This window comes from Schistocerca nitens, chromosome 6 (assembly GCF_023898315.1).
Source record: "Schistocerca nitens isolate TAMUIC-IGC-003100 chromosome 6, iqSchNite1.1, whole genome shotgun sequence".
Classification (NCBI taxonomy): Eukaryota; Metazoa; Arthropoda; class Insecta; order Orthoptera; family Acrididae; genus Schistocerca; species Schistocerca nitens.
This window is the reverse complement of record NC_064619.1, coordinates 378,432,148-378,455,002: the sequence shown is the minus strand read 5'-3', so window position 1 is coordinate 378,455,002 and position 22,855 is coordinate 378,432,148. Positions and strand designations below refer to the sequence as shown.

Here is a 22,855-nt window from a genome sequence, read left to right as displayed (position 1 = left end):
TTGTGGTCTTCAGTCCTGAGACTGGTTTGATGCAGCTCTCCATGCTACCCTATCCTGTGCAAGTTTCTTCATCTCCCAGTACCTACTGCAACCTACATCCTTCAGAATCTGCTTAGTGTATTCATCTCTTGGTCTCCCTCTACGATTTTTACCCTCCAATGCTAAATTTGTGATCCCTTGATGCCTCAGAACATGTCCTACCAACCGGTCCCTTCTTCTCGTCAAGTTGTGCCGCAAACTCCTCTTCTCCCCAATTCTATTCAATACCTCCTCATTAGTTATGTGATCTACCCATCTAATCTTCAGCATTCTTCTGTAGCACCACATTTCGAAAGCTTCTATTCTCTTCCTGTCCAAACTATTTATCGTCCATGTTTCACTTCAATACATGGCTACACTCCATACAAATACTTTCAGAAACGACTTCCTGACACTTAAATCTATACTCGATTTTAACAAATTTCTCTTCTTCAGAAACGCTTTCCTTGCCATTGCCAGTCTACATTTTATATCTTCTGTACTTCGACCATCATCAGTTATTTTGCTCCCCAAATAGCAAAACTCCTTTACTACTTTAAGTGTCTCATTTCCTAATCTAATTCCCTTAGCATCACCCAACTTAATTCGAGTACATTCCATGATCCTCGTTTTGCTTTTGTTGATGTTCATCTTATATCCTCCTTTCAAGACACTGTCCATTCCGTTCAACTGCTCTTCCAAGTCCTTTGCTGTCTCTGACAGAATTACAATGTCATCGGCGAACCTCAAAATTTTTATTTCTTCTCCATGGATTTTAATACCTACTCCGAATTTTTCTTTTGTTTCCTTTACTGCTTGCTCAATATACAGATTGAATAACATTATTATTAATTATTATTCTTATTAATTGTATTGTTATTATTGTGCCATTTTTTTTAGCAAGTGGAGCTGCTGAGGCTACAAACACATCTGGTACTGAGGAGACTGCAGCAGATATGTCAGCTCTTGAATCCTTCGGAGTTTATGATGAACAACAGGTACACACATTTTTTTTCCAAAAAGGTTTCTTATACAGTAGGATGCTGGCTACATCTCCCATGCTATAGTTTAATTTCCATATTCCATTATGAAATTGCCAGTGTAAGAAGACTAATATCCATATATTCTTAATATCTTCTGGATTCTGACTTGTGTTTTAGTTGTGATTTTTTTGAGTTACAGATTGTTAGGAACAAAACCATTGTGTGATGTAACAGTTTGGTCTGATATTCTGTGCAGAAATATTAATAATACTTAAATTCCATGAAAATAGTTTTCACATTTCATACAGTATTTCCTACCATGAGATAACTACTTAAGATAATCTCCCAGCCTCCCCGTACACCCTCCCACCAGCTTTTTATACTGACTGAATAATCCCCATGCTTCATGTGGGTAGCCCTAAGTATCGACAGCAGGATGACTTGTCTGGCATAACGCTAATGTACACAAACCTTCCTCCTGAATATTCAATCTATTAATGAAAATTATCTCAAAATCCCTACAGCAGTTTCTGAGATTAGCTGTCACATGCAAACAGAAAAAAATGGCCTGGGACTTTATTATATAATAGGTACAGATGGTAGACAAGCTTATAAATTGTAAGGGACAATATCAACAGATTGAGATTCCAATGAGATTGTTGTGGGTAAGGGGTTACTAGATTCTCCTTAGCTTAAAACAGCATGTAGAACAGATACAAAAGAGTGAGAGAAAGAGTGGTTCTCAGTTATGAAAAAGAATGGAAGTTCACTCTTAGTCACTGTTTTCAAGACTTGCCCTATATCATGATACCATCATCTGCTTAAGAAAGTTAGATGAGTCATGTGAGAAAAACAGGGAATCAGCAACGGAACACCATAAACAGTTGGTATTTGAACCTGAGAAATTACAGCTTGCAGAAAAAGTTGTGACTACAAGGGACATGATGTGGGGGTGGGGGGAAGAAGATGTAGAAGATGTTGAAATGAATTGGAGTTGTAAAAACAAAGCTAAATATTGTATGGGAAATACAAAAAATTGCTAAACTCCTGATAAAACAAACTGGATTTAAAGGAGGGAAAACTACTGCACTGGTAAGTAGTATAAGATAGGTGACAGCAGATTGGCACCTTGCTCACCTTGCTCAGGAGAAAAAAAAAGCCACTGTCAGTGCATTACAGATAAATCTGATCCGTCAAGATTTATATCTTATTTTAGCTACCACCTTGAATTAATAAGGAATATGAATTCTGCTCTCTGAAAATCACTTAGTGTCCAACATTGAGAAGTATAAAAAAATATCAATTTTTATATTATTGTTTTCTGTATGCAATAAATTTAAACATGAGAACAAATAATATTGCATATGCTGTGTATGCTGTGTAGTCACTTCCAGAATAGGGGGAGGGGAGAGAGAGAGAGAAAACATGGCATCCAGAACCTCTGTTATTAATTAAAACATTAAAAAAAACTCTACAACAGCCTTCTGTAAAGCATAAAATTATAAAATTGAACTTAACTGCAATTTTAAAAGAATTATTACTTCAACCCATCATGTGTTCTGTTTCATGATGAAAAAACTGCACATATCATGGAGAAGGTCAGACGGACTCTGACAAGCCTTGACTAGGTAGTGCCTGAACAGACATGGCAGAGACCACCTCTTTGACAACCGTGAACAGTCACCATTGAGACAGCTGAAGCTGTTTAAGCTTAAGTGATGTTTATACAGTTGTGCATATGTTTGGTGGAGTATAATGAAAAATGTGGTATTTGATTTTAGGTTTTCCCAGTAAATCAGCCGTTTGCACTGTTCTCGGATGTCCAGCCAGGTGCAGCTCTTTTTGTAAGACAGTATTTCGACAGGGTACCTTGCCGTCATTTTCAGGTGATACCTGTAGAATGAGCATCTTTTGCTCCTTTATACTCTTACGGCTCCCCACCCCTTCCTCCGCTGTCTGTTGCATGCCGGAATAGGTGGAGTAGTGGGGGGCACTGCTGGCTGCTGGGTACGAACTCTAGTCCCTCAGTACGTCTGTGGCCTGCGTAGAGTGTGGAAGTCACTCTCGATCGATGCTGTGATTTTAGTTGGTTGAGTGCTGGGTCCCAGCTTTGCTGAAAGTGAACCCAGTGTCTCTGTTGATCAGCCTGTTCAGCCACTCGTATTTCAGTAGCCTTTTCCAGAACACAGTCCCAAAACGACTAGGTCTCTCTCAGCACCTCATACTTCATGGAGTCCCCTGTAGCTATGCAGTGTTCTGCAACTGCAGATTTTGTTGGTTCCTTAAGCTCGGTGTATCTTCTGTGTTCCTAGCATCTTTCTTCAATTGTCCATACAGTGTCCCCAATATATGCCTTACCACATTTACCTGGAATGCAGTAAACACCTGGTTTATGGAGTCCTGTACACACTGTGTCCTATATTGCCCTCCATTCTGTGCTTGACTAAGATGTCCAAAACAGGGAGTTCACCATCCTCTTCCATCTCCATAGTGAATTTGATACTAGGGTGCAGAGAGTCCAGACATTGGAGGAACTCCTAAAGTCTTTCAATCTCATGTGGCCATGCAACAAATGTGTCATCAACATATCTGAAGCAGCATATAAGCTTCAGTGCAGCTGTTTCTTGAGCCACAACTGGTGGCGGAGGGCACCCCATGGTGACACCATCTGTTTCTTCATAATATTCACCTTTGAAGAGACTGAATGTTAATTCAAAGAGGTTAGTCGTTGTCAGGTTGAATTTCCCACTGATCAGTTGGAGGGAATCAGCACGTGGCATTCTGGTGAAGAAGGATACCACATTAAAGCTCACCATAAGGTCCTGGTCATGGAGGTGTAGTTCTTGCACCTCTTGAATGATATGTATTAAGTTCCTGATGTTTGGCCTGCTGGTGCATTCATGTGTCTGTGTTGAGGATGTGGAGGAACATCCCATTTGTTAACCTTTGATATGCCATAGAGCCTTGGTGGTGCAGCAGCTATTGGTCAAAGCTTCTTGACAATTTCCTTTGGCAGGGACCAGCCCAGGAGCTCAATAGTCTTCTTGTTCACACTGTTGGTCTTAGCTGCACTGAAGCCTACATGTTTTTTTCAGATATGCTGATAACTCACTTGTGGTGTGGCCACAAGGGAGTGAAAGACTTCAGGAGTTCCTCCAAATCTGAACTCTCAGCACCCAAGTATCAAATTCATCATGGGGATGGATGAGAGTGGTGAACCCCCCCATTTTAGACATCTTAGTCAAGCGCAGAACAGTCAGCACTGTAGGACACAGTGTGTAGAGGAAAGCCGCCCACACTCATTAGTATCTCCATGCTGCCAGCCACCATCACCACACTTTCAAGAAGAACGGGTATGATGAGAGACAAATTCGACTTGCTTTCAGGTAGAAAGTACAAGCCCAGCAGACAGAAAACAACAACTAGAAGGAGAAGGCAATGGCATATCTGCAGTGTGCCAGCAAAGTATCAAACAAAATCGGCAGGATCTTGGCCTGACATAAATGCATTTTCCATCCACCTCCAAAACCGTGCCATTAAATACAGAGAAATAACTTGTGGCTCCGTAAATCAAGCATTTACCATTATTCATGTAAATACAGTAAGGCATATATTGGGGAGATTGTACCGACAATCGAAGAAAGATGCAAGGAAGACAGAAGACGCACCAAGCTCAAGCAACCCACCAAATCTGCAGTTTCAGAACACTGCATGGCAGCAGGGGACTCCACAAAGTATGAAGAAATGGAAGCAGTAATACAAATCTCATCATTTTGAAACTGTTTTCTGAAGGAGGCTATTGAAATATGAGTGGCTGAATAGCTGATCAACAGAGACACTGAGTTCACTCTTAGCAAAGCTTGGGACCTGCACTCAGCCAACTAAAATCACAGCATCGCCTGAGGGTGACTTGTGCACCCTATGCTGGGCACAGGAGTACTGAGGGATCAGAGCAAGCACCCAGAATCTGGCAGTTCTGTTGCCCCACTACTCCATCTGTCATGGCATGCAACTGACCGTAGAGGAAGGGGTGGGGGAGATAAGAGTGTAAAGGAGACAGAATGTAGCAAAGATGCTCATTCTGCAGGTACCACCTGAAGACGAAGGCAAAGTTACACTGTCAAAATATCATGTTATAAATATTTCTTTAAAAGCCTGAGTAAAATACTACTATCATTAAATGAATGAGTTTTGTCATGTGATGACATGGTTGGAGACTGTGGCTATTATGCAAAATAAACTGTTTGGTGGTGTACATCGGCAGCCAGTCACAAATTGGTCTTAAGTTTCTTTATTCAAAAAGTACCGTTATTGGTTTTGAATTTATATAATTCATCAGACGGGCTTTCATGGTTTCGTCAAAACATATGATGCATTTGTTTATTGGTGAGTTGCTCTAGGATAATCAAATATTCACAGTTAAAAACATGTTGGCTGCTCTACACCTTGTGTTAGAATGTGTCTTACATGAAATGTCCATCTGGAGCATTTGTTTTCACAGTTTTCTTCCAGTGAATTGTATTTGTAATGTTTGTTGTATTTTCACAATCACATTTGTTGGTTTGCGTTATTAAACACTTGTGTTTGATCACAAACAAATTTCCAATGTGCGCCACATGTTTTGACCCACAAGCAAATAAATGAGTGTCAAGATGCTGCAATACAGTGATACATTACAAAAGTTTGGCATTTCGGTAAAAGAAGCATACATTACTGTTATGTTAAATTGAAACAGTATTTTGCATTAAATGTACACCATTAAATACAGATATATAAAAGATGATTTTATTTACAAAATGATAGAGAAATAAATGTGGATAAAAAGTATTTGAAATCTGTATGCACTGTTTGAACATTGATGGTGACAGTACATTAAAATTTGTTTATATTTAGTGTCATGGAAATTATTGACTATTGTAGATATATACAGTATTATAAGATTTGTTACTTTAACTGCATATAGGTGTAGGAAAATTATTTATATTGGAGTGTGGGAAGTACTTTCTGAAAGTTTATCATATAAGGGAAACCAGTACCTGTCTGGAGTGCCATGACTGTGTTGGCCACATGAGGCTTTGCACTGACATGGAGCAGAATGACCCCATGGGTGTGATTGCCTGGTCGTTTTGATTTGATCGCTTGGCGAAGGGTGGTCAAGGTTTGCGAGTAACAGTGGGCATTCACCGTTGTTCCATGCTACAGGAAATGAATAAGAAGGGAAAGAAGAACATCAGCATAACCTTTCCTGCACTCGTGTGGATGTCCTTGGTTTTTTTTTTTTTTTTTTTTGACCCTGAATGCTTCCACTGATTCTGGTTTGAAGTGATGACACCCTGACTCATCTCCCACCACCACTCATGCCAGGAACGCATTCCCTTCCCAAGCATAGCACTGAAGATGAGCAAGATAGTGGGCCATTCGACACGCTTCCTGGTGTGGTTGAAGACTGTGGGGCACACTTTGCGTATGTGCAGTCGTCTCTAAATGATGGTGTGAACACTTCTGACACTCAATCCGACCACGACGGCTAAGACTTTCACTGTCATTCAGTGGTACTGAGCAATGAGTGCATCAACCAGCTGGATGATGTGATCGGTAATGCAGCGTAGTGCTGCAGGCCATGCATCATTGGCTAACGACACCAGTCCTACCCTGAAGCACTTGTGCCACACCTTGACCCTTGCAAGGGACATGACGTGTTCACCATACACTTGTGACATTCGTTGATGAATGTCCGTTCATCCTACTCCTTCTGCTGTTAGGAAACGAACGACATCTCTTTGCTCTTCTTGTGACGCCTCCATGTCACTGTTTGCAATGTGACTGGCAGCGTTGGATGATTGATGCATGCTGCTGCTAGCTCTGTATTGTGACGCATGCCCTCTAGCGACAGCCTGTGAACGTCCACGCTCTGGTCAGAATTACACCACATTACACACGCCACGATATTACCTTCCTGTCACCGATTTGCACATTGCTCGTTTCTTTTTGAATGCCCCTTATAAAAGGAGTATTAGCCAACACAATGTGCTCATTAAAAAGATACAGTCAGGTATGTGTATTTCTATTTCTTCTAACAGATTCATAGCGGTACTTTTTTGTGCTAAATGCCATACTTCCATGTTGTTCTCAGTGTTTCTCACTGAGAGGTTTACTTCAACAATGTGGGCTGCAAATGTAGACTTGTTGAAGTTGCCAAGTCTTAAAGCATCAAGTTGTTCTTTGTTCCTAATCTGAAAACTTCTGCTTGTCTGTCCATTGTAGAATTTTTGGCATGAATCACATTGGAGCCTGTACACCCTGTTGTACTATCAGGGTTCATCGAAGGACTTACATCGTGGATTACTTTTTGTTGTAGAATACTGTTAGTACAGAAGCTGATTTTAATATTCTTCTCTTTAAATAAGTTTCCTACTTAGTACAATAATAGGCTTATGTATGGGATGACAGTATGTGTAGGTTTGGCTTCTGTGGGAGATTGGTATGTTTTGGAGTAAATGTTGTGTGAATTGCTGTTCAGTGGACCTATGGCTTTTGTTTTTATTTTGTTGAGGAGAGTGTCGAGTAGTATAGGTTCAGGTTCATAGTCATTATTGTAACTAACTGTTTCAATTGCACTGATTTCATCTTGTTGACCTGAGAGATTCATAGGTTCTTTCTGCATTTGGTGTACCATCACTCTGAAATATGCCATTTTGTGTTAGTTGGGATGGCATAATTAGTTGTCACTGATGATGTCTGTGACAATTGTTTTCTGTAGATACTAAATTTATGTATATGGTTACTATTATAAATTCTAATATGAAGAAAATTAATGCTCTTATTCGTTTCATTTTCAACTTTAATTTAATATTTTTATTCATTTTGCTGAGGTCTGCTGCCAATGCTTCACTTTCACTCTTTGTACTATCAAAAAGTGAGACTGTATCATCCAAATATATTCTGCTGTAGACTATTTTGTTTGAGACATAGTCATTAATTAATGTCAGCTATTATCGCAACCGAGCCACTTCCCATTGCCAAGTCATCGTGCTGTTGGTAGAGCTTGTTGTGGAAGCTAAAGTAATTGTACTGCATTATAACTGTGTATATTTCTGTGAACTCACGGAGCTCTGCAATACAAATTTTCTTATATCTAAGTAGACTTTTTTCTTACACTGTTAATAGTCTCTTTAACAGCGATGTTTGTATATAGTCTGAATAAGTCCAGTGGTGCAAATGTTCTTTTGGGTGGGATATAGATGTGTTCAATAAAGACTACGAGCTCAAGAACATTACATATGGTGTTGTGTGTGGTGCATCACATGGTACCTCATGGAAATCCTCCACCATATTATTTAAGACACTGCACATCTTCTTCTCAACACCATATGCTCTCACTTCAGGCTGTATGCCAGCTGCACCCTGCAGCCCATCTATCAGTAGCATTCACCAGTAGTCAAGAATACCTTTAAGGCAGCAAAGACACGTATTAACACTTCATTGGGTTTGAACGAGGCCGTGTAATAGGGCTACAAGAAGCTGGATGTTCTGTGATACTGCAGAAAGTCTCAGCAGGAATGCAGCCATTGTGCATCACTGCTGGCAGCAACAGTCACGAGATTGTACGGTAGCGAGAAGACCGGGCTCTGGATGGCCGTGTAGTACTCCTGGGAGAGAAGACCATTGTGTTTAGTGTATGGCTCAAGTGTATTGTACTCCATCTGCAGCAGTTGGCACCACAGTGACACAACGAACTGTTACAAACCAGTTACGTCAAGGACAGCTCAAAGTCAGCTGCCCTACAGGGCAGCATTCTACGGACCCTAAACCACTGCCATTTGCAACTTCAGTGCATAAAGCAAAAGCTCATTGGAGGGCAGGGTGGAAGTCTGTTGTGTTTTCTGTTGAAAGGTGGTTCTGCCTCAATGCCAGAGAGGGCTGTGTATTCGTTAGAAGGCCAGTTGAGGGCCTGCAACCAACCTGCTTGACGCACTGGACTTACATGTCTAGTTATGATCTGGGGTGCAATTTCGTATGACAGCTGAAGCATTTTCAAGGTTATTCCTGCCCCCTGACTACAAATTTGAATGTCAGTGTGGTGATTCGACCAGCTGTGCTGCCAGTCATGAACAATATTTTCTAACAGGATAACCCTCCCCTACATACCGCTATTGTAAACCAACATGCTCTACGGAGTGTTGACATGGTGCCTTGAACTTGTCGATCACCAGATCTGTCTCGAATCGAGCACATATGGGAGATCATTGGATGACTGCTCGAGCATCATCCACAAACAATATCAACTGTCCCTTTATTGACCAACCAAGTGCAACAGGCATGAAACTCCATATCACAAACTGACATTTTGAACCTGTATGATACAATAATACTTGCATTCAACATTTTGGCAGTTACACCGGATATTAATGTACCAGCATTTACATTTGCAGTAGCTTACCTCGTGCTTACATTAACGTGTGATCTTGCAGTGTTAATAACTTACATATGTTGTTTAGAGAAATGTAGTACCAAAATTTCATTGCTCTACATTAATTATTTTTGTTGTTGCAATTTTTTCTGTCAGTCTATTTCTTTCATTGTGTCCTTGGAGCAAGCTGTATTACATGCTGTCTTTGCTACCATGTGAGGACACTTTAGGTTCACGTGCCCTTTGCAAACAGTGCTGCATTCCAAGCTGCACTTGCTAGCTGCTGTTTCCCCCATTTTCACACATGATCCTGTCACTTCCTTAGCACCAGGACTTTGAGCTCACATTCTCAGCATTTGGAACAGCTCTCCATTCCGCTGCCAGCACGACTCTTCCCTTCTGCTGCCAGCAAGGCTCTTTCCTTCTGTTACTGGCTTGACTTCTTCTACTGCTGGTACAGGCCTTTCCCCAGTCCAGCACCAACTGGTGAACAGGTTTCCATTATTTTCATTTTTGTGCCTACTTTGATGCAATTGTTTTTTGCCGGCACAGCCCCTTCTGCTGCCGGTATGGTTTCTTTTGCCACCGGTAAGGCCTCCCTTAACTGATCAGATACTTCTTTCAGGGCAGTTATCTGTGTGCCTTTCCTGTGCCTCATCTGCACACAGATATACCACTCTCCTTTTGGTGCAAATTTCTAATCCAGTTCTTCCCTCCTGGCCACCCACTGTGCTGCCTCCAGTGGGTTTTTACTCCAGCACATTCATTTCAAGATCCGTTCCCCTTCAGAGCCAGCAGTTTGCCCACAGCCCCGGATCCTGTCTCTGCCCATCTGGGCATTTCCGTTTTCCCTTTAGTAAAAGCCCGACAGCTTTGCTGATGGCCACTGGCTGTCAAGCTTGCTTCCAGCTTCCCTGACATCTGCCAGCACTTCTGCTGTAGCCTAGCATGTCAGTACCTTGATGGATCCACCATTTTTTTAAAAGGGGGAGGAGTTTTGTGGCGAGGCCAGTCACCTGGCCACTGCTGCCACTGGTACATACACCCACAGCCATAGGGTTGCAGCACTCTTGGCATCATTGACCAAATTCAGCCAGACATACTGCATGCTTACTAAACATTCGTGGACCACAACGGCAACCCACCAATTTGTGCACACAGCAGGAAATTGCTCTGTGTACACAACACACTCCAATGGGCTCCATTAGAGGTGTCAACATTGCCCACCAGCAGCACTCGCACCCAACCAGGGCACTGCAAACATGGCAGTATGCTGTGTTTGTGCACCACATTACACGTCATGGAAATCCTTCAGCCTGATTATTTAAGATGCTGTGTGACCACTACTCAGCAGCATTTGCTCATGTTATGGGCTCTGCACCGACTGTGCCCTGCAGCCCATCTGTCGGTAGTGCTCACCAGTGGTAGCCCAGTGCAGCCCAGGATTCCAGCTGAATGTCAGACCTGAGCAACCTAGAACTCCAACTGTACTTCAACACAGACGCTGCCTGGATATCTCCTAGCTCGTCATCACCTGTCCATGCCTGTTTGCACCATTGCATCCACACAGCCACCGTTGGTTGAAGCAGCATTTGCTCATGTTATGGGCTCTGCACCGACTGTGCCCTGCAGCCCATCTGTCGGTAGTGCTCACCAGTGGTAGCCCAGTGCAGCCCAGGATTCCAGCTGAATGTCAGACCTGAGCAACCTAGAACTCCAACTGTACTTCAACACAGACGCTGCCTGGATATCTCCTAGCTCGTCATCACCTGTCCATGCCTGTTTGCACCATTGCATCCACACAGCCACCGTTGGTTGAAGCACAAGTTTCCCATTTGCCAAGAGTGTTCTTCCAAAGTCCACCGGCCAGCCTGCACATGACTGGACATCTCATAGGATGTCATCACCTGGCTGGGCCCATTGGTACCCTCATGCCCCAGCAGCCACTGTTGGTTTAAGCATGAGCCACCAGCACATTGCCAACGTCCCACTGACCAGCCTGTGCTTGACCGAGCCAGATACTATCTAGGAAATCGAGCTGACACCAAACTAGGACTTAAGCTAGACTCCAGTTGAGATGTTATCATTCTACCCATAATGGCTATTATTTTCTATTTTATGCCAGAATTGTGATCTGTTCATATGTGTTTACCAATAAATGTGTTTCTTTCATTGTACCCTGATAGTCAACTTTATTAAGTGCTGTACTTGCCACCATGTAAAGACATTTTAGCTGTAATTCACAAAATCCCTTTCATTTCTCTGTATTTGATGGTCTACATTTAATGTAAAATATTTTTCCAATTTAATTTAACAGTACTATGCACTTCCTTTTTTGAAATGCCATATCTTTGTAATGTATCACTGTATTGCAGCACTTTTGACAGTCATATACATTGTAAACACTCATGTATTTGTTTTCATACATTGTAAGTGTGTCAAAACACACACAATGGAGATTTATTTTCTGATCAAACGAAAGTTTTTAATAATGTAAACCATCATTTGTGATTGTGAAAATGTGACCAACATTACGAATATGATTCACTGGAGGAAAACTCTAGAAACAGAGGCTCCAGATGGACATTTCACTTAAGTTACATTCTAAAAAAAAGCTTCTAGCCCAACCATCTCTATTAGATGTTTGTAACTGTGAGTTGCTAATTATCCTGCAGCAGCTGACCAATAAACCAATGCCTTGTATGTTTTGGTCTAAAGAATGAAAATCATCTGATGATGAATTGTATAAATTCTAAATCGGGACCAGCACTTTTTGAGTGAAGTAACATAACACCAATCTGTGGCTGTCAAAACTCGAACAGATACTGGAATACAAAGGATGAAGAAAATGAAACAGAATGTTATATATGGTTGAAAACCTCATTTCCTTGGTTCAAATGGCTCAGTAACAACACAGAGAAATTTGATGAGGCATTCCAGAATTTTTTTTAAATGTCTGTATAGTTCAACAAAATGGACAAAAAATCCAGATAATTAATCATGAAGATAATGACATTTCAGAAGTAATGCCATTTGAGCTGTTTATAAAGCTACATAAGGCATGGAGGAAAGAAAGGCAATTTGTCAGTCAATTATTTGCGTATTCAGTGGATTGTAATTGTAATCTCTTGCTAGGAAATGTAACATGTCAGTTAGTTTACAGATGTAATAGACTTTCTCAGTGAAACATTCTGACCATTTACAGGACTGTCTTCTACTACATTAATCTTCTTGTTCTTGTGGTCTTCAGCCTGAAGACTGGTTTATGCAGCTCTCCATGCTTCTTTACCCTGCGCAAGCCCCTTCATCACCGAATAACTACAAGTTACATCATTCTGAATCCACTTACTGTAGTCATGTCTTGGTCTCCCTGTACAAATTTATTTTTACCTCTCTTCCCCCTGCACTTCTCTCCAGTACTAAATTGGTGATCCCTTGATGTCTCAGAATATGTCCTATCAGTTGATCCCTTCTTTTAGTAAGTTGTGCCCTAATTTCTTGTGTCCCCAATTCTGTTTGGTACTTCCTCCTTATTTACATGGTCTACCCATCTAATCCTCAGCACTCTTCGGTAGCACCAGATCTCAAAACCCTCTATTCTCTTCTTGTCCAAACTGTTTATTGTCCATGTTCAACTAGTATACATGGCTACACTCCAGACAAATACTATCAGAAAAGACTTCCTAACACTTAAATCTATAGTCGATGTTAACAAATTTCCATTCTTCAAAAATGCTTTTCATGCCATTGTTAGTCTATATTTTATATCCTCTCTGCTTTGGCCCTTGTCAATTATTTTCCTGCCCAGGTAGCAAAATGTGTCTATTGCTTTTAGTGTCTCGTTTCCTGATCTTGCAACTGCCATCTGGTTTCTACACAAGTTGTAAATAGCCTTTGGCTCCCTGTGTTTTACCCCTGCTATCTTCAGAATTTCAAAGAGAGTATTCCACTCAATAGCATCAAAAACTTTTTCTAAGTCTATGGATGCTATAAACATATGTTTACCTTTCATTAACCTATCTTCTAAGATAAGGTGCAGGATCAGTATTGCCTCATAAGTTGCTACATTTCTCCAGAATCCAAACTAATCTTCCCCAAGTGGGATCCTACAAATTTTTTCACTCTTCTATAAAGAATTTGTGTTAGCACTTTGTAACTATGACTTATCAAATTGATAGTTTGGTAATATTCACACCTGTCAGCACCTGCTTTCTTTGGAATTTGAATTATTACATTCTTCTTGAAGTCTGTAAGAGTATTTTGCCTGTCTCATACATCTTGCACCACCAGATGGAATAGTTGTCATGGCTGCTGTCCCAAGGATATCACTAGTTCTTAAGGAATGTTAATCTACTCCAGGAGTGTAGTTTCAGCTTCTTCTCGCAGTTTTGCATTTACCATCTCATCTTGATCTACAGGGTGTCCATAATTAAAGTTCCAGTTTCAAAATGCTGTAGAAAGGAAACCACTGCTCAGAATGACATTAGATTTGAGCAGCATATTACTCACACTGGGGAGATGTCATGGGAAAAAAGGGAAAAAAAGAAAACAGAAAATGTCTTATCAGAATGAGGTCTGCTATAAATGACAGATGAATCAGAATACAATGGCTATGGTTTGAGTTGCACATTACACCATCCATAGTGTTCACTACACTTGACTGCACAAGTTCAGGAGTCAACAGTTGTGACACTGTTAGGTAATCCCATCTACCAGGGAAAGGTCATACCACATCAGATGAAAAAAAAAATTGGCTTTAAATTGTTCTGAAGCCAAAAACCTCATAAAAAGCAAAATGTCATTGGTTTTTAATTGCTATGGGTTCAAAAGCTGCACAAAAACCAAAATGACATCTACTTCTAGTTGTTGTGAGACTGGCGCAAGATGTGTTCAGTATGCTGTCTTTAGTTTTCTATCACAAGTTGAAATCGAGGAGAAGCAGCACATTCCACAGCAGATCGGAGTGTCTCAGGGGGTCCCATTGAGAATGCATCTTACAGTGTGTGTCACCAATTGAACTACATTTGTAACTCGAGGACTGAACACATTATCTTTCAGATAATCCCCCCCTCCCATATCAGGTGATATGGATGGTCAGGCTGGAGGGACATGATGCGTGATAATTGTAGCATTTCCGAAATGCCTCTGAAGCAGCCACTTCACTGGCTGTGCAGTGTGTGGAGGAGTGCCATCTTGCATAAAAATGATCATAGTGACACGTCCACACTATTGAAGGGTTGGAATGAAGTTGGTGTGTGAAAGACTCTCGCAATGCTTACCAGTGATGGTACAGGTAACAGTACTTTCAGGTTTCATCTCCTCTAAAAAACATGCCACTACAATAAATGATGCCCCCAGCACAGTCACCTTTGCAGAATGAAGTGGTACTGGTTGATGTGCGTGCAGATTTTCCATTGCCCATATTTTGCAATTCTGCATATTGACATGCCCTTGAAGATGGAAATGGACTTGGGGTGTCCACAGAATGTTCCATGGCCATTCATTATTCATTTCCACGTGAGCAAGAGTGGACCTGTATCTTGCTGGCTTGCTGGAAGGTCAGCATGAAGCAACTCCTGAATGTGGGTGATTTTGTATGGACAGCAATGCAGGATGTTTCGTAGGATTTTATGCACCATACTGGCAGGCATGTCCAACTTTCAAGCGGTTTCCCATGCGCTGCATGTTTGCAAACCATTGCTCAATCCCTCCCGTAATGTTGTTGCCACATCTTCAACAGATGTTGGATCAACTACTTTCCTTCCTCTGCCACATTGCACTTCTAAAGAACCTGCCATTTTGAATTTTGTAACCAATTTCTCCAGACCCTTAGCGGATATCAGACCAGTGGCTTTTTTCATTCCTTTGAATGTCCAGAACTTCTGCAGGACTAATGTTGCACAGTCACTGTTCTTGTAAAAGAGCTTTGCCAGCAGCTCGTGATCCTTCATGGAAACAGTCATGCTGGGCATCTCAGATGCAAACTGAGATCGGCTGTGTGCCATACAACTGTTGGTGAACATATTCTTACCCTTAAAGTGCCACAAATGGTAATTTATTTATTTAGTTAGTTTTTTTCCATGACGTTCCCCCTGTCAGTAATTTGCTGTTCAAATTTGACATTATTCTGAGCAGTGGTTCTCTTTCTAAGGCATTTTAAAACTGGAATTTTGATTATGGACACCCTGTACATCCTCTTCCCTTTCTATAATACTGTCTTAAAGTTCATCTCCCTTTTATAAACCCTCTATATACTCCTTCCAGCGTTCCCCTCTTTGCGTAGGACTGCTTTTCCATCTGAGCTCTTGATACTCATACAACTGCTTCTATTTCCTCCAAAGAGTTTTCCTGTAGGTATATCTGCCTTTTTCCTAGTGAAATTTGCTTCTGAATCCTTACATTTGGCCTCTAGCCACTCCTACTTAGCCATTTTACACTTCCTATCGTTTTTTAGACAATTGTATCCTCTTTTGGATGCTCTAGTTTTATATTTTCTCCTTTCATTGATTAAATTCAGTATATCCTGTGATATCCAAGGATTTCTACTAGGTCTTGTCTTTTTACCTATATGATCCTCTGCTGCCTTCACTATATCATCTATCAAAGCTACCCATTCATCTTCTATTGTATTCTTTTTGCCTGTTGGAGTCAGTTGTTGCCTAATGCTCCCTCTGAAACTCTCAATAACCTCTGGTTCTTCAGGCTTATGCAGATCAAGCTCCTTAATATCCAACCATTTACAATTTCTTCAGTTTTAATCTACAGTTCACAACCAATAAATTGTGTCATAGCCCACATCTAACCCTGGAAATGTCTTACAGTTTAAACTCTGGTTACAAAATCTCTGTCTTACCATTACATAATCACTCTGAACCTTCTGTTGTCACCAGGTCTCTTCCACATACAATCCTTATTTCATTATTCTTAAACCAAGAGTTAGCAATGATAATTTATACTGTGTGCAAAATTCTACCAGGTAGGTTCTTGTACCTTTTTATATTTGTGTAGTGGCAGTTGGCTATACTAAAAATTTCACGGCCTGATGGTCATTAATGTCCAGTAATTCTGTCTCATAATTTGTAATGATCTACTTCAAGTTCTTATCAGTGTAAATACTGTAAAATCTAAAATATTGTTTCATTGATTTTTTCCCGTTCTGCATTGTTTCTAGCAGTGTTGTGAGGGCTTGTACTTAAGAACATTTTATTTACATTTTCAAGTACCGGTGTAGAAGTTTCTCTATTAGGTTTTGTTATAACATTTGCACCATCAGCAAAGAGAACTGTTACAACTTCTTGGGCATATCATAGCTGATAGTGTATATATAGCAAGAATATGACTCAATGTAACATTGCTGCCTGTGGTTCACCTTGGAGTGATTATTTTGGGTTTACTCCATCTTGTTGCTAATATATTCTTCATTGTCCCCTACTTTATAAAATTAATGACTATCTGGATAGCTGTGTTTCTTTTCCTACTGACAGAGTAATTCACCTTTGCAGTGTCCTCTATGCTAGAGGCTGAAAGAAAGTTGGGTTACTTCTGAATTCTTTCATATTGACCAACAATATTTCTTCTTTCTACATCTACATCTACATCTATACTCCGCGAGCCACCTTACGGTGTGTGGCGGAGGGTACTTATTGTACCACTATCTGATCCCCCCTTCCCTGTTCCATTCACGAATTGTGCGTGGGAAGAACGACTGCTTGTAAGTCTCCGTATTTGCTCTAATTTCTCGGATCTTTTCGTTGTGATCATTACGCGAGATATATGTGGGCGGTAGTAATATGTTGCCCATCTCTTCCCGGAATGTGCTCTCTCGTAATTTCGATAATAAACCTCTCCGTATTGCGTAACGCCTTTCTTGAAGTGTCCGCCACTGGAGCTTGTTCAGCATCTCCGTAACGCTCTCGCGCTGACTAAATGTCCCCATGACGAATCGCGCTGCTTTTCGCTGGATCATGTCTATCTCTTCTATTAATCCAACCTGGTAAGGGTCCCATACTGATGAGCAATACTCAAGAATCGGACGAACAAGCGTTTTGTAAGCTACCTCTTTCGTCGATGAGTCACATTTTCTTAGAATTCTTCCTATGAATCTCAACCTGGCGCCTGCTTTTCCCACTATTTGTTTTATGTGATCATTCCACTTCAGATCGCTCCGGATAGTAACTCCTAAGTATTTTACGGTCGTTACCGCTTCCAATGATTTACCACCTATGGCATAATCGTACTGGAATGGATTTCTGCCCCTATGTATGCGCATTATATTACATTTATCTACGTTTAGGGAAAGCTGCCAGCTGTCGCACCATTCATTAATCCTCTGCAGGTCTTCCTGGAGTACGTACGAGTCTTCTGATGTTGCTACTTTCTTGTAGACAACCGTGTCATCTGCAAATAGCCTCACGGAGCTACCGATGTTGTCAACTAAGTCATTTATGTATATTGTAAACAGTAAAGGTCCTATCACGCTTCCTTGCGGTACTCCCGAAATTACCTCTACATCTGCAGATTTTGAACCGTTAAGAATGACATGTTGTGTTCTTTCTTCTAGGAAATCCTGAATCCAATCACAAACCTGGTCCGATATTCCGTAAGCTCGTATTTTTTTCACTAAACGTAAGTGCGGAACCGTATCAAATGCCTTCCTGAAGTCCAGGAATACGGCATCAATCTGCTCGCCAGTGTCTACGGCACTGTGAATTTCTTGGACAAATAGGGCGAGCTGAGTTTCACATGATCTCTGTTTGCGGAATCCATGTTGGTTATGATGAAGGAGATTTGTATTATCTAAGAACGTCATAATACGAGAACATAAAACATGTTCCATTATTCTACAACAAATTGACGTAAGCGAAATAGGCCTATAATTATTCGCATCTGATTTATGACCCTTCTTGAAAATGGGAACGACCTGCGCTTTCTTCCAGTCGCTAGGTACTTTATGTTCTTCCAGAGATCTACGATAAATTGCTGATAGAAAGGGGGCAAGTTCTTTAGCATAATCACTGTAGAATCTTACGGGTATCTCGTCTGGTCCGGATGCTTTTCCGCTACTAAGTGATAGCAGTTGTTTTTCAATTCCGATATCGTTTATTTCAATATTTTCCATTTTGGCGTCCGTGCGACGGCTGAAGTCAGGGACCGTGTTACGATTTTCCGCAGTGAAACAGTTTCGGAACACTGAATTCAGTATTTCTGCCTTTCTTCGGTCGTCCTCTGTTTCGGTGCCATCGTGGTCAACGAGTGACTGAATAGGGGATTTAGATCCGCTTACCGATTTTACATATGACCAAAACTTTTTAGGGTTCTTGTTTAGATTGTTTGCCAATGTTTTATGTTCGAATTCGTTGAATGCTTCTCTCATTGCTCTCTTTACGCTCTTTTTCGCTTCGTTCAGCTTTTCCTTATCAGCTATGATTCGACTACTCTTAAACCTATGATGAAGCTTTCTTTGTTTCCGTAGTACCTTTCGTACATGATTGTTATACCACGGTGGATCTTTCCCCTCGCTTTGGACCTTAGTCGGTACGAACTTATCTAAGGCGTACTGGACGATGTTTCTGAATTTTTTCCATTTTTGTTCCACATCCTCTTCCTCAGAAATGAACGTTTGATGGTGGTCACTCAGATATTCTGCGATTTGTGCCCTATCACTCTTGTTAAGCAAATATATTTTCCTTCCTTTCTTGGCATTTCTTATTACACTTGTAGTCATTGATGCAACCACTGACTTATGATCACTGATACCCTCTTCTACATTCACGGAGTCGAAAAGTTCCGGTCTATTTGTTGCTATGAGGTCTAAAACGTTAGCTTCACGAGTTGGTTCTCTAACTATCTGCTCGAAGTAATTCTCGGACAAGGCAGTCAGGATAATGTCACAAGAGTCTCTGTCCCTGGCTCCAGTTCTGATTGTGTGACTATCCCATTCTATACCTGGTAGATTGAAGTCTCCCCCTATTACAATAGTATGATCACGAAACTTCTTCACGACGTTCTGCAGGTTCTCTCTGAGGCGCTCAACTACTACGGTTGCTGATGCAGGTGGTCTATAGAAGCATCCGACCATCATATCTGACCCACCTTTGATACTTAACTTAACCCAGATTATTTCACATTCGCATTCGCTAATAACTTCACTGGATATTATTGAATTCTTTACTGCTATAAATACTCCTCCACCATTGGCGTTTATCCTATCCTTGCGGTATATATTCCATTCTGTGTCTAGGATTTCGTTACTGTTCACTTCCGGTTTTAACCAACTTTCCGTTCCTAATACTACATGTGCACTATTTCCTTCAATAAGCGATACTAATTCAGGAACCTTGCCCTGGATACTCCTGCAGTTTACCAATATTACGTTAACTTTTCCTGTTTTTGGTCTCTGAGGACGGACGTTCTTTATCAACGATGCTGATGTTCTCTCTGGTAAGCCGTCAGGTATTTTATCGTTTCGCCCAAGGGGGGGTCCCTCTAACCTAAAAAACCCCCGTGTGCACGCCACACGTACTCTGCTACCCTAGTAGCTGCTTCCGGTGTGTAGTGCACGCCTGACCTGTCTAGGGGGGCCCTACAGTTCTCCACCCAATAACGGAGGTCGATGAATTTGCAACCATTATAGTCGCAGAGTCGTCTGAGCCTCTGGTTTAGACCCTCCACACGGCTCCAAACCAGAGGACCGCGATCGACTCTGGGCACTATGCTGCAGATATTAAGCTCAGCTTGCACTCCGCGTGCGATGCTGGTTGTCTTCACCAAATCAGCCAGCCGCCGGAAGGAACCAAGGATGGCCTCAGAACCCAAGCGGCAGGCGTCATTCGTTCCGACATGTGCTACTATCTGCAGCCGGTCACACCCAGTGCGTTCAATAGCTGCCGGAAGGGCCTCCTCCACATTACGGACGAGACCCCCCGGCAAGCACACCGAGTGCACACTGGCATTCTTCCCCGACCTACCCGCTATTTTCCTGAGGGGCTCCATAACCCGCCTAACGTTGGAGCTCCCTATAACTAATAGGCCCGCCCTCTGTGACTGTCGGGACCTTGCCGGAGAATCGGCCACTGGCCCAACAGGCGAGGCATCCTGTGGTGGCTCGGAAACGATGTCATCACCACTAGGAAGCACCCCGTACCTGTTGGAAAGGGGTAAGGCAGCTGCCACGCGGCCAGATCCCACCTTCGCCTTTCGGCCAGGCACGCGCGAGCCCACCACTGTCCGCCATTCACCCTGGAGTGATGGCTGACCGGTAAGATGCTCACTGCCGGAAGACGCAGCGACATCAGGGGTTCCATGTGATTCCAAGGCCACCGAAGTAGGCATAGGTCTCACCACAGTTGCCCCAACGCCACTAAGAGCCGACGCCTGCGCCTCGAGCTCGATGAGCCTAACAGACAAAGCCTCCACCTGCCCCCGAAGAGTGGCCAATTCTCCTTGCGTCCGCTCACAACAACCACAGTCCCTACACATGACTATGTTTACCCTACTCTATACGGTGACAAATTCCCAAGATAATCTTCTGATGAGCTACTCTGATAATCAAGAAACACTCACTGAAATACGAGACGCGAAAACTACGCTAGGTTTTCCCAGAAAAACTATTTAAAAGCTAAGCGCAGCAAATAAGTACAAAATAAATTTCTCTCCTAACGATCAAGAACTGTTAGTTTCTATGCAGAGCAGATAAACACAAATAGAATCCCTTCCTTAGTGGAAGGTCGTAAACAAAATGCAAAATAAACGCTTTATACAAACAGTACTCGCTGCTGCTGGTGCTCTCGCTCTGGCTGTCACAAGACAACTGCTGATTCAAGTGACTAGTGGCTAACGGCCGCGAAACAAACAAAAGACGGTTTTTGGGCGCTTTCTGTTCCAAACGATCAAGAAAACACTAAGAAATCTAACACGAAAACTACGTAAAGTTTTATCAAGAACTGTTAGTTACTATGCAGAGCAGATAAACACTAATAGAATCCCTTCCTTAGTGGAAGGTCGTAAACAAAATGCAAAATAAACGCTTTATACAAACAGTACTCGCTGCTGCTGGTGCTCTCGCTCTGGCTGTCACAAGACAACACCAGTCTATTTACGCTTATATATACATTGAGTTAACTGTTCTCAGATATTTATATTACAGTTGTTTCACCACTATTTAGATACAAATAACTTCCACAACAAGATTGCATTTCCACAAGCGAAATGGCTGAGAACGTAAGACAGAATTATAGTTTTACAATTTCATTTGTTCCTCTTCTATGGCATCACTATTGTTATTATGAGTGTGAGTGCTGTTCTTCCACTAATGCAACAACCCTCCAAGCTGTGACACTGAAGAGCAAATGGTCCACTGTAGATGGATACACGAAACTTGTCGTCCTATCTTGCAGTGTGCTGTGCCCATGTACCTTGCATTATCTGCACATAATAATAAACCATTTCACTAACATTATGCTGTTTGAAACTTAACTGCTAATAAAAATTTCATTGCTTAGAAGGACCGAGAGTGTAATCCATCGTTTTGTTTCAACTTCTGTGTTACACCTCAAGTTGTAGTGAGTATTAACCACTCTGAAGATGTATCTGTGTGTATAATCGCTATGTTTCCTAGTGTGACACTGTGTGTCCCTTAAATTAGATAAGATGAAAACCAGTTCCAAAATGGATCTCCTATACCCAAATATTTGAGCTTTGTTTGGAAAATAGTCTGTAATGCGCAATCAAGTGCTTTTGACAATTCAAGTGCCAGTTGGAAAGATTTTTTCATTTAAATTTTGTGTTACCTTTTTCATTAATTGAAAAATGGTATATACTGTGGACAGATCATTTTAGAATCCAAATTTGACTAAGTATTCTTTTTAGCTGTAGAAATGTTACTATTCTTGCATGCATAATCTTTGCTAGTGCCTTCAAGAAAGAGGTAAGCCTTGAAACTGATCAGTAATTATTAGAAATTATCTCACTACCTTTCTTGTTTCCTGAAGAGGGGCAGCAGCCTTTTCAGTAGTTGCAGGGTCAACAGTATGGATGAGTGACTCATCTGGCCTTGTAACACTAACCAAAACGGCCTTGCTGTGCTGGTACTGCGAACGGCTGAAAGCAAGGGGAAACTACAGCTATCATTTTTCCCGAGGGCATGCAGCTTTACTGTATGGTTAAATGATGATGGCGTCCTCTTGGGTAAAATATTCCAGAGGTAAAATAGTCCCCCATTCGGATCTCCTGGAGGGGACTACTCAGGAGGACATTTTTATCAGGAGAAAGAAAACTGGCGTTCTACAGATCGGAGCGTGGAATGTCAGATCCCTCAATCAGGCAGGTGGGTTAGAAAATTTAAAAAGGGAAATGGATAGGTTAAAGTTAGATATAGTGGGAATTAGTGAAATTCGGTGGCAGGAAGAACAAGACTTCTGGTCAGGTGACTACAGGGTTATAACTA

At 41.6% G+C, this 22,855-nt stretch overlaps 1 protein-coding gene across 8 annotated transcripts in view; it reads left to right on the top strand.

Annotated features, from left to right (window-relative positions):
* Positions 1-22,855, top strand: part of LOC126262309 (FK506-binding protein 5) — a 202,809-nt gene that overhangs the window by 169,177 nt on the left and 10,777 nt on the right. For all 8 annotated transcript variants that reach the window (XM_049958861.1, XM_049958854.1, XM_049958857.1 and 5 more), the window contains one exon: positions 919-1,016. In XM_049958861.1, coding sequence (XP_049814818.1) covers positions 919-1,016 — 98 coding nt within the window. The remainder of the gene's footprint in view (positions 1-918; positions 1,017-22,855) is intronic.